General features: G+C 44.7%; 1 protein-coding gene across 1 annotated transcript in view; it reads right to left on the bottom strand.

The window, feature by feature from the left end:
• The window catches only part of GRIN2B (glutamate ionotropic receptor NMDA type subunit 2B), a 375,272-nt gene continuing 361,840 nt past the window's right edge, over positions 1-13,432 (bottom strand). The window contains exon 14 of the mRNA XM_075573972.1: positions 1-10,993. Within this exon, the coding sequence (XP_075430087.1) occupies positions 9,233-10,993 (1,761 nt within the window). The 3' untranslated portion in view covers positions 1-9,232. The remainder of the gene's footprint in view (positions 10,994-13,432) is intronic.

Here is a 13,432-nt window from a genome sequence, read left to right as displayed (position 1 = left end):
ATATTGGTCGACTGTGTTTTTCTCCAGGATCTTTGAACTAGAACAGAAAAAAAATAAACGTTTTGACTTATGTATTTTTCATATTGGTGGCGTTTAAAGGTCTTTGTTGTACAGAAATAAAATTGAGAACCAGTGTTACCAGGAACATGTTGGAATATACAAGATGTCGTTTTCAGAGTACAATTACAAACCAATGTTTTGGTCACCCAGTAAACAGAGATCAAACATCACCCGGTACTTTGTTTCCATAAGGTCGCAAAGTCCGATAGAGTCCTTTATTTTATTTTTTTATTATACCAGTTAAGAGGCGTGAAAATTGCCTTCAAAATTTGTTTGTTCGATTTTACACACATATAAACATGAAATCCAAGAGATATTTTCAATCCCTTATTTTTTTTTTCTTTAAACATTTGACTTAAAAAAAACACCCTGTTTCATAATGTAAAACGCCTGTGAATTACTTTCAATTAATATATATATCTACATATATATACGGTATTTTCATTTAAAGTTTCTTGTCCCTTTAAAACTTTTTTTTTGTAAACAGCAGAGGAGGAATTATAGTAAACATTTTTTTTTTCATTTTCTTGTTCGTGAACACGCTGAAAAGAAAACCCCCCCTAAAAAATGAACACTTCAGGAAAAAAAAAAAAAAGTTTTAATCACAGTTCTGGCTTTCTGTACACCAAAAATTAGCTGCTCTCCTACGCAATGATGTCACTTCCTGTTTGACCGGTTGCCACTTCCTGTTTTCTGAATACCTGCTTGGAAATGTAACCCAACTCTGGCGCCCCTCCTGTTTGATCTCATTGGCTGTTTCGGTTAGTAATAAGTTGGCCCACGTTAAAGGTGAAGTTCCAACATTATGTTAATTTTGTAATGATTTTGTTACCATACGATGCAATAGAATGTCTGATTTCCCTTCTCTAGTTTTTTCCTTGCTCACGGATTTATAAAACTGAATATCAAGCAACAAACCAAAATTAACATGGCTGCTTCGTCTCACCCACTTTTTGATATCACTGGACCTCAAAGAGTCTAATCAGAGAAGCTCGGGATAAGGCAGTTTCTTTGATGTCTCTTTGAAGTCTGGAAAACAGCTTCCTGCTGGGGTGGAACAAGTGAGAATAAGCAGCAGTGACTGCCATATGGAAAGTCTTCTACACTCTTCGAGCCTTTAAAAATGGCAAATAAAAACAAAACTAGCAATAAAAAAATATAGGTCATTTTTTGCAGGAACTGCACCTTTAAATAGATTCAATTGTGTTTGGTTTCTACCCACCGTCGACAATAGGATTAAACCAGCGAGGAGCCCTCTAACTTATACATTAATATAAGTCATCTTGTACTTAATTTATTATAAATATATTATTTTATTCCCAGTATTCCCGGCACTTCAGCTCTGCAAAGATTCCTTACCCGTTCTAATGTCTTAAAACATTTGCTCCCCTTGGGGTACCAATAAACACTGGCCCAAATTTGCTAAGCGGTGTTAATCAATAAGACACCTTCTTACCCTAGAACAGTGATTCCCAACAGGGGGTTTGGGGAGGTGTCTCCGAGGGGTTCGCCCCCCAAAAATAGAAACAAATCCCAGACAGTATGGTAAGTTCCTGAGCCCGTGTGGGGGACGTGCACTTAGTAAGGCCCCAAACTGCCCCTTAGCATGGGGTGTACAGCTCTCACTTACAACAGGAGCTTCCAAAGTCGCTCCCCACAATGCTTTGCATCCACAGCAGCACGGCATTGTGGGGCGTGACTTTGGAAGATCCCGCAGTGAGTGACAGCTACACCCCCCCATGCTGCCTTCACACACTGAGGGGCAGTTTGGGGGATTATTAAGCGTGTGTTCCCTCCACACGCTCAGGACACTATACTGCCTGGGATCACTCACACAGTGTTAGCGATACTCTGATGAGTCGCCAATGAGAATTATTAATGAAGGGTTCGCGGAACAGATATTTTCTAGCAGGGGGAGCGCTGTGTAACAAAGGTTGGAAATCGCTGCCTAGACAATACCTTCCATCGCATTCCCTTAAACAGGGCCAGAAAATATGTTCTAGGGCTTGAAGGTGTCTAGTTAAATAGCACCACCATTCTGGGTTACTGGAAGTGTTTTTTCCTCCCCACCAGGGGGAGCTCAACTAATATTCTACCAAGGAGCAATGCAATACCTATCTGCATGTTATAAATGGTGATTCTCTTCCATTCACTGAAAGGCATGGTTTTCTCTCACCACCAGATGGAACACTAAACTTTGTACCATGTTGGATTGTTATATACAGTTGTGTTTCCATGGTCTTTGTGAATCATTCCACCAGGGGGTGCTGTTTCCCATCCTTACTGTTTGGCACTGAATTACCACCTGTCTAATCTAATCTAGACCAGGTGGTGCTACATTGTCTCCTACTCAGAGCTCCAGCTGGTGGTGGGACCAGACAGCGCACTGCGATTCCTAACCGGATCCTTACATGGTAGCTGCGCCTCGAGGAAGAGAATGCAAGTGGGACAGGAAAGCGGCTGATTGCGAAGGAGAAAAGAAGAAATAAATGAGTAGAAAGAACAACCAACCACGCAAGAAAAATGCTACTCAAGAAATGAAGTGTCCTATACATCAACGGCACAAATTTCTACAGCCGCAAAGTGGAGAACCCCACCAAGAATAGAAATGACACGCTTGAAATTACAAAGGAGGCTGACTGTATCTATATCTGTATCCCTGAATGATCGAACTCCCTCAATCCTCAGTCTGGCCCACCGACCCCAGGGGGGGGAATAATAATACGTGTGTGAGACTGACACATCGGTGCATGGTCCTTCCAAGCAGGACCCTATTATCTTACTGCTCCGTTGCAACTCAACACTCAGAGGCATATGTATCAAGGGTGATGATTGGCCACAATGGGAAAATAATGGGAGATTGCAAAAGTATTGGATGGTTTGTGGAACTTTAATAGTAAACCGTCTATGGAAATAATTACCCGAAGCACCAGAAAGATTTGATCTGCATTTGTAGAGACTGTCAATCCAGTAGAGTACCGATTGACATCTGCACCTCCTAAAACACTACATCCTGTGCAGAAATACCTGTTAACACACCTGTTATGCAAATATACTTATTTCACGTGTGTTCACGGGTATCTATCTCTCCACGTGTTATGTAGAGGAGTGTATTGGACGTCTACGTGTCTCCCTCAATAAGACCTCCGTTATTTGTTAGGGGTAATTTATCGAAGACATGTGGCTGCAAAAGCAGGGAAAAGTTGGTGCAAAAACCACTGCGTACAAATAAAAATTCCATTCCAATGTTTTTTCTTGACTAACTCTTAAGGTTTCTTGGCCCCAGTTTTGCAATCGAGGGACTTTGATAAATAACCCCTCCATCCCCATGTATTACATTTTCTTGGTTCACTTTATCTTTTAAATGTTACTTGAACTGAGGGGTCCCCTGAATCTGATACCCACTCTCCCAATCTCTGGGGACCTCGCAGTTCCGAAGATATGTGTCGTTTCTGACGCACACAAAAACAACAAATACGGGTATGGCAACAGAAAGTCACAGCGTTCCCTCCTCATGATGTTGTGGCTCTCTACTGGAGACCGCAGTGAGGCTGACCCTGGCAGCCATTTTGTCTCCACTGGACAAGTATCCCTTCCCGTTGCCAAAAAGTACAAATATCTTAGGAACTGGGTGGTCCCTGGAGGAGGCCCGAAGACTGCAAAAAAGAAGATGAATTTAGCCGATGAATATTAGTTACTTAGAATATTAGTTAGTGTGTGCTGCAGGGATTCCTACCTTCCTGCCATTTCTATGCTGTCAAACTCTGGAGATATTTCCTTACAAATATGTCGATTTTTGTGTTTGCTGTTCCATTTCGTATGATGTAAAGAAAATATGCCAGTTTGAGGATAAAACATCTATTTTTGTGATTTCTAATGCGAGTTTCCTATACCAAAAACCGAATACTGGATATTTTTTATTATATACTTCCCTTTTCTGTGCGTTTATATCAATTTCCATGAAAATAATTACGCTGCCATGTATAATTAATGATGTACTGAGTATCTCTACTCACCCAGCTCCCCGAAGCAGCTAAGCAGTTTTATTATAAAGCAACGTAATACCTTCTGATTTCGGGGTGGGCTTGATCCTCCGGAATGCGTTTGTGTGAATAGGGGGAAAATATACTATTGTACATTGTGGCCCATACAAAATAAGCCGTGTTCCGCCATTAGACCCCTCCCAGTACTGAGACATATTAGCATCACACAGTGACTGGGCCGTACGTGCCCAATGAAATGGCACCACTTAATAAATATGGGACTGTCACCTTTGTGACTTATTGCATTTATTCCCCTCTGGTGTCGCGGTCCCTCCGGCAGGTAAGGGGTTATTTCCAGTATGATGTCACCGAGCTCAGTCGGGAAAGAGTGGTGGCAAGCAGGGGATTCTGGGAGAGGAAATCACAACCACAGACATTTCCTGACACTAAAACTGTGTATAAGGCAGTGAGATTGTTTTTTTGGGGGGAGGGGATTTTAAATGGCCGCCCCTTCGATTTTGAGTGGGACTGCATCTATAATCAGCTGGTGCATACAGTATGTGCATTGTATGAATGCGTGTGTAGACTCACAAGGCGAATAGGCGATATTACAGTAACTGACACCACTTGCAAGTGCCTGGAGTAGTGTAACTACTGTAATTATCTCTTAGATATGTGTGATTACATATAGCTACATGCAATGAATGTGCAATTACTGTCACCTTCTTTACACAACCGCAGTTAAAACACAGGGGCCCTTAACCCCTCCAGAGGGACTTGCGCTTCAGCAATACACAACATTCTATTTTTTGGCATCCGAAATAAATCACAACAGCCTTTTTCCCACCCCTATTACTTGGACTTAGATGAGGTGGCGGCCATTTTAAAAGTGCCCTACAGCCTAGCACAAATGTATATCTCCAGAGGGTCGCAGCATAGAAATGCTAGCGCGTAAAAAGACTGCGGTAAGCGGCTACGTCAACAAAAAGGATATTTTACAAAACATTAGGAGGGAAAGGTGAATTTAATGCCGTATAGTAGCAATGTAATGTTTCAAGACCTCGTGGCAATGGAAGGGTTAACAAAATGTTAGGCTACTCAGGGAGTATGAAAGATACTCCACAGCATAGAGTGCAGCCTCGTGATCTTCACACAATGTGTGGGGGTTATTTTCCACGGCAGAGTATTGTCATATAATAAGATGTCAGTATTTTTTGCTGACGGGGTTTCGCAGAGTGGCAGGTATGATGCAAAGAGGACGATATGATAAGCGAGTCTCGCGCTGCGTCCTTCTGGCTCAATGTATGAAGGAGTTTTGCGTCATCTTTACCCCGCGTTTGTCATAGAGAGATTAAGGTGCAGGTAGGAGTTATAGAGCGCATTTAGGGGACAAGTTATAGGGAGCGGTTATAGGAGCAGTTGGGGAGGAGTTACAGGGAGCGGTTATAGGAGCAGTTAGGGGAGGAGTTATAGGGAGCGGTTATAGGAGCAGTTACTGGAGGAGTTATAGGGAGCGGTAATAGGAGCAGTTAGCAGAGGAGTTATAGGGAGAGGTTATAGGAGCAGTTAGGGGAGGAGGTATAGGGAGAGGTTATAGGAGCAGTTAGGGGAGGAGGTATAGGGAGAGGTTATAGGAGCAGTTAGGGAGGAGTTATAGGGAGCGGTTATAGGAGCAGTTAGGGGAGAAGTTCTGGGAGCAGTAAGGGGAGAAGTTATAAGAGCAGTTAGGGGAGGAGTTATAGGAGGAGTTATAGGGAGCGGTTAACGGAGGAGTTATAGGGAGCAGTTATAGGAGCAGTTAGGGGAGGAGTTATAGGAGCAGTTAGGGGAGGAGTTATAGGGAGCGGTTAGCGGAGGAGTTATGTGGAGCGGTTATAGGAGCAGTTAGGGGAGGAGTTATAGGAGCAGTTAGGGGAGGCTTTATAGGGAGCGGTTAGGGGGGGTTAGCGGAGGAGTTATAGGGAGCGGGTATAAGTACATAGGAGCTCAGGAGCTTCTGTGAGCAATATTATAAGGAAGTATCGACAAGTTTCTGTCTATGACTGGTGCTGCAATTACCAACCGAGTTGGCATTAACCTTTGCACCCCAGAGATCAGAATAAAGAAATAACACGTTTCATACATTTGACACCAGTGTAAATTAACTTAAGATAAAATGATTGCGGAAAAAAGAGCAAACTGCATCTTGATACACATGCCTCGAAGTGTGAATTAACCAGAAGCAATGTCCCGTGTATTCTCACCTCTTTGCTGCGTGGGGGCAGCAAACAACGCATCGCCCAGCAACGCGTTTCCAGCGCCTCGGGCAGCGAAGGGGTCGCTAACAATCTAACGGCACTGACTTCAAACATTGGCACAGGGATAACGGCAGTTTTCACGCCCCGGGGGTTGGACGGCTTCATAGCAGTGTAGACTATGAGATCGGGGTATACGTTAACGGGAGCCTTTTCGTTTCTAAGGTGGCTTAGGTATTTTGGCACGGGCACTCTGAGCCTGGCATTGAATGACTTACATGATTGGCACACAGAAGAAAAGCGTCCCACCTCTAGGACTGAGCAGCGGCTCCGTCATTTGGCACATGAAAAAAAGAAATAAAAGAGCCAGGGATGGCAGGCACCTACGGCCCAATGGTTTAGGGCAGGGGTTCCCATCGTCAGTCCCTAAGACACCCCAACAGGTGAGGTTTTGAGGCTATCCCTGCTCCAGCACAGGTGGCTCAGTCTTCGATTCAGTACTGATTGAGCCACCTGTGCTGAAGCTGGGTTTATCCACAAAACCTGACCTGTTAGGGAGTCTTGAGGCCTGGCGTTGAGAATCCCTGGTTTGGGGACATGGCACAGGGATACAGAGCCTGGAAACCTCTAGGAATGGACGACATGGGACAGGGCGAATGGCCTTCTCCCGCTGCATCACTACAAATTCATTGAAAAGTCTTTAAAAAGAAAAAAAAAGTTTCAACCACGTATTTACAAAAAACGAAATAAATGAACAGTGGGCGGTGTGGTCCCAGCCCGTGTTTTCTGATGATTGAAGCAGCGCCCTGATTTCGCTCCCTTCACATTCAACGTGACGGAAGGACTAATTGGAGGCTAGTTTTGACGCTTCTTGTTTTCTCTAGCTAAAACCAAGTGTCGCCTAGGATAGGTGAAGTTTAATGCCCTTATGGTCACACTGTAGCTCTTGTGCAAGGAGACTGCCCTCAATCACCCACGTTCACCGCCCGACAACCACACCATACATGTCCATTGCCAAAACAATCTCTCCAATGCCCGTCCAATGAACATTGTCTGCTTATATACTGTACACGGGAATGCAAAATACACGTGTGTTCCTTATATTACATGCTTTAGCTGTAGAACTGAAGCATAGACTATGTGAGATAAAGCCCTCATAGGGTGGTGGTGACATCATTTATGATGTCACCAACAATCTGGTCGGCCAATAATTTTGTCTCAGGTCTGACTTGACTTGCATATTCCACAATGTGTAACTTATAACCAGCGGAGGATCAGATGATACGTGTCAGGTTGTAGAATGTCTGGTTGAGAGGCAGATGAAGTTCTAATGGTGGTAATAAAAATAATCTGGGATAATTTCAGGTTTCCTAAAGAAACCTTGTACTGCAAAGCCCCTACCTACCATGGAATGTGGTGATGTCCTTAGTCAACTGGAAGTGATTGCATGAAAGATTTTATAAGAACATTGCTGAAGACTCTTCCTTCACTATGAACGAAAACCACAGTTCTTTAACCCAGACTAGCACTATCTGTTCCTGAAAAGATAGGGCCGTGCCAGGAAGCCCTTGGATCCAATTCTCTTCCATCCAGCTCTGCATTTCTAGTCTTGTCCTGTTCTCTCCATGAAGCAATCAAACAGTTAAATGAAAATAGCAATAAATGCTGCACACATTCAAATAATGGACTGCAGAATCCAAAAAGTTTTTCACGGTCAACAAAATATAAAAAGTTACAAAAAGCTATTTAAAGTCTATTATACCACTGGATTCGCTGCTCATTTATTCATAGAGGTCCACTGTCAGAATGCAAATCTCTTTTGGACTGAGATATTTTTGGACAGCAGTAATAATAGACTCCTCTGATGGACTATTGTGAGGTTCCTGAGCTATCGGGGCAAATCATTCCGGTCGTGGAAGTATTTCTTAGTTAATTAGTTTAAAAAATTCCAATAATTGAGGAAGTTATTTCCTTTTTTGTGCATTTCTGGCCCTAAATGTGATTGATATCATGGCTAGTTATTCTGGAGTATTTTTGGTGGCAAGGTTGCCATGTTCCATCAACATGAACTACAGCACCTGGAGCAGAAGGCATGAGATGTACAGTATGCAAACAAAATAAGCATGGATCCAGGTTCTAAGTCAATTGTAGGTGGGTGGACAAGTGGAAACATCTCACTTAGAATAGTATTGTTCATGGTTCCAACAACCAGCATCTTCTGACATTCATTACACAGACGCACCACAACATTCAAAATGGGCAGTTTCCAGTCACCCTTTCAAGACATGCTAAGAATCGTGGGCTCATCTACAAAGGTTGCCCAGTCTCTACTCGCTGCCATACTGTGTTAGAGGGTTTCATGGAAGCTTCCTATAATGTAAGCATTACCCTCTTTTACTTTCCCATCTCTCAAACTCTTCCCTGTTCCATCTTCTATGTATGCTTAGGACACAATGGGGGGTTATTGATTAAAGTGCAACAGTGCCAATCTGGCTCTTCTGCATGAAAAACTTGTATTGACGTAAATGGGAGATTCTGTGCACTAGGGTTTGTTCAAAACGATCACACTTTAATGAATAACCCCCTATGTCTCCTTCCAGCTGTTCATATCCTAGTTTTGGAAGAAAGCTCTTGAGAATGTCTTTTCATATACTTTCCTCCGTCCCTTAAGACGCTCACACCTTGTCCTTGTTAAATGAAAACCAAGAACCCCGCCTCTCTCCCCCACTCCTCTGATGCCAGTGCAGTGATTCTGCAGGCTGGGACATGAACTCCACATGGTTGGAAATACAAGATGGACCCAGGAAGAGAAGAAGAATGAGGGGAATAGAAAGGCTGCCTCTCACGTATCCACCTCCAACAGCACTCAGGAACATCTTTGTCCTGCTTCACTGTAGGAGAATAGCATTTGGGGATTAGGAAGGGGAGAATTTAGGTCCCAGCCCACCTCCCCCCTCAGACGTCAGACTCAATGCTGGACAGCTTCTCGTACACATGGCCATTGGTAGAGTTGTTGAAAGATCTGGGGTTCTTATTGTTTGAAACGCAGGCATTGGGCTGATTCCCTATACAAGTGTCTTTTTGGAATCGGCCTGGGGGACCCGCCTGTAGGGCAGAGAGTGATTTTCCAGACGCTCGCAAGTCCGACCTTCCCTTCAAGCCACCAATGGCAGGCTGCCTAAAATAGTAGGGCTTGCTTCCGTGCAGCAAACACTGGTCATCCCCAAATGTGGGAATGAATGGGTTTTGGGTAACTCGGTCTGGGTACAGGGAACGGCTGAGCATGTAGCCCGCAGGGTTGTGGCTTGGCCCATGGGACTTGCTGGCGAAGGTGGTCTCATTGGGCATCTCAAACATATGGGCGTAGGGGCTACCATCTATGAAGCGTTCCTTGTCCTTCAGGCTGACACTGCGGGGGGCTAAGGTCACGTCTTCTTTCTGAAGGTCCACAAAGGTGTCATAAGAGTGCTGGCGGTGAAGTTTATTTCGGTTTCGTTTCTGGGCCTTGCCGTTGGACGGGCTTTGAGGATATTTGGGGTTGGAGGCGGGAATCGGTCGTGCATCCAGATCCTGTAGAGAGTTGTCCTCACTAATATCATAAAGGTTTCCTGCCTTCTTGCAGACCTCACAACGGATACAAGCCGGGCGGTTGGAGTTCTGTCCTGTGTAGTTGTGCACCTTAGAAGGGCAGTTACGACAGAAGTTGGCTGTGGCTCGATCTTCCCAGTCCAAATTACTGATGTTTTTCTCCCAGGCATTCACTCCAGTGCCTTGTTTACGTTCATTCTGGACAAACTCCCCTGCGTGCTTCTGGTGTTGCCTGTTCGAGCAAGAACTCTCGTGCTTAAAATCCTCTCCTCTTTCTTTGTAGATGTCGGTCAGGTCCACATGCTCCCAGTGTGGATTGTTCTCCTTGGTCCTAAACTGATCCAGATAAAAATCTCGCAGGCCCTCCTTATCCCGGAAATAGCGCTTGTGATCAGGGGATCGTGGCCGCCTGCGATAGGCCAGCTCGATCTCATCGAATTCCCGCCGGGATTTGGCAGATGCTGGGCGCTTCTTCAGACTATCCTTGTACTGTTTCCTCCGCTTGGCATTGCCCTCAATGTTGCCGTAGGTGACAGTGTGTGTAGATATGTCAGAGACATCAGACCTAATCAAATCATCAGGGGCACCATAGCGATCATTCTTAAAGGAAAATTTACCATACAAGTCACCAATTTGTGATGGTGGGTGCTTTGATGGCAGACCTATGTCGAGGGGTTTCTTGGAGAGAGGTCTGGGTTGTGTTGTGAAAGGTGCATTATCACAATCATACAACCCATCAATAGAGCTGTTGCTTCCTATACTGTGAGATCTATGGTGGTGGAAGTGATCTTGGTACACATTGCTGTCTTTAAGTTGAAGGTTACCAAAAGTCCTCTCCACCTCTGAGATGTAGTCACTAAAGAGATTCTCTTCTGGTTGATAGGACTTACAGTCAGAGTGGGTGAAGCTCCGCCGGTGTTCTGAGATGTCGTAGACGGATGACTCCCGGCGGATAAAGTCCAAGGCGCTCTGAGGGGAGCCATTCACCCCGGAAAGGTTGGCCATATTCTTGGCGGTGCGGAGGAGACGCAGAATGTTGGAGTGGGTGTTGTTCATTGTGGCTGATGGGGAGTTCATGGTAGACTGTTTGTCTTCTATGGGAACACCATGAATACAACTGTAGATACCCTGTAACAAGAGACATAAGGATATTAGCCTTTAATAGTCTGACGCCACTGCCATCAACAACTGGTCGGTAAACAATTCCCGTGCCAAAGTGGTATACGTTCTGAAAACCCATATGAAAAATACAATGATAATTTTGAAAGGTTGAGCTAGTTGTAGCTGTGTATGTATCAAGGCAGAGAAAAGTTATCTTTGATGCACTGCAATTTTGTTTTTATTTTTTGCTCGTGCTTGCATCAAATGTAAGAAACTTGTTAAGAAAGTTTAAAAATCTGATCACCAAGCAAAGAGGTCTCCTTCATGTGAGATTACACAGAATAAGAGAGAGAGAGAGAGAGAGAGAGGTGGGAGGAGAGAGAGGTAGATAGAGAGAAAGGGGGAGGAGTGAAAGAGAGAGAGATTGAAAGGGAAAGAGAGTGCGAGACAAAGGGGGGGGATGCGAGAGCGAGGTGTTTGAGAGGGAGAGGGTACGAGAGAGGGAAAGGGGGAAAGGTGAGAGAATGGGGAATGAGGTGGTTGTGAGAGCGATAGTGAGAGGGAAGAATGAAAGAGGTGGGGTGAGGGGGAACATTGAGAGAGGGTGTGAGGGGGGATGAGTGAGAGAGGGGGAGAGAGAGGGTAAGTGTGTGTGCGAGAGAGAAAGACAGGAGTGTGTAAGAGAGAGGGACGAGTGGGGGAATTAGAGAGCCATGGGCAGGGGGGGGGGGATGGACACCTCTCCTCTCCCCCCCGCTCAACCTGGGAGCCCCGGTGAAGAGTCAAGTCTGGGTCCCCGGAAAAGCTGCTGCCCTGGTCTGAAGTTCCCTCTACAGGAGAAGGTGGTGAGTGCCTACGACTGACGCAAGCAGTGTGTATATATCCTTACTTTTCACTAAGACACCCGTGCATTCACAATTTTTCCTTCGTAATACTAAGGGATTTTTATTTCTGTTTTTTTTGTCAGTTTTAATTGCACAGAACCGCAGAAAATGCTTCATTCATTGACCCCTTTAAGCACTCTCCCTTATTCCACTTGTTCCCTTGTTGTTGAGTCCCAGCCTTCTACCCTCTCTTGTAATAGTAACGTTGTTTAATCCACAAGACAATAAGAAATATTATGTATTTAGTGTAAGGGTTGAAATGGAGTTTAACATGACAGGGTTAGCAGGTTTAGATCAATTTTTTGATTAAAAGATGCAACCACACGACTCATATTCTTTAAAGACTTTCTATTCTAGTAGCTTCGATGTTATCACTGCCAAATCGGTTTGGCAGGACACTACCTCATGGTCTAACATTTGCGTTATCATGGTATTCAGAAAGAGTTATCGCAAGTGAGAAGCCATGAGGTAGGAAAATGCCAATACTGCTTGGGATGGCAGTGTTCTTAGCTCAGTCTTTTTCTAAGTTCTACCACTGCGGTCTGCCTGCAGTCTGTAGGAGCTGAATAGAGAGAGCTGCATCTCCCTGCACAGAGAGAAGCTGCATCTCCCTGCACAGCTCTTACAGGCGATCTTCCTGCACAGAGAGAGCTGCATCTCCCTGCACAGCTCTTACAGGCGATCTCCCTGCACAGAGAGAAGCTGGATCTACCTGCACAGCTCTTACTGGTGATCACACTGTTTTTATTTGATTTTAATAAAACAATATTGAAGCAGGGGGTCTCTGGAGCTCAATCGTATTAATTTCAGCCCTGGGGACCCCCTGCTTCCTGGGTTATAGGCCCCGGTAAGGGGTGCCGGTATCTCCTTGCATTGTTTAAATCTCCCGCGTCACGTGACTGGGACAAATAAACTTTGCGGGGATACCGGCACCCCATACCGGGGCCTGTAACTCGGAAAGCAGAGGGTCCCCGATGTGTCCTGCCAATGTGTTTATCTATGTCCCATTATGGGTGTAGATGAGCACAGTGACAATCAAGGCATTTTTTTGGCAAATGCTTGTTTTTATTTAATTGTTATGTATTGTATTTTTTATGTTTTTTTTTTAGGTTGCCCATTCATTGCCATTGTGGCAATCCATGCCCATATTGTGGGCATGGTTTACCACAGTGACAACCAATGGGTAGAAGGGGTCGGCAGTGGGGGTATTTGCCCGGGGAGGGTGGTTAGGCCTCCAGGATGGGTAGCAGTGTTAATCCCTAAATTACCATAGCGGTTACTAACCGCTAAGGTAATTAAGGGGTTAGTGGCCAGTAATTAGTTTTTTTTTTATTTTAATGTTGCTGCCCACAGAAGATGTGGAGGATGGTGATGAGGATGGCCTTCATCCTGGCAGGGGTAAGAACCACTTTAATTTACTTTATGCTGGCTGGATAATGTTTTATTCTTAATGGGCAAATTAGCTATTCTCCAGATCTGGATAATAGGGATTTTGCCCATTACTGTACTGTATGTGTTGGGTGGGCGGAGGGGGTGGTAGTAGGGTTCCAATTCATTACTATTGGGTTATCTTTGCTGCCAT

The sequence above is a fragment of the Ascaphus truei genome, chromosome 17 (assembly GCF_040206685.1).
Source record: "Ascaphus truei isolate aAscTru1 chromosome 17, aAscTru1.hap1, whole genome shotgun sequence".
In the NCBI taxonomy this organism is placed as follows: Eukaryota; Metazoa; Chordata; class Amphibia; order Anura; family Ascaphidae; genus Ascaphus; species Ascaphus truei.
This window is presented reverse-complemented; position numbering and strand designations above follow the sequence as displayed.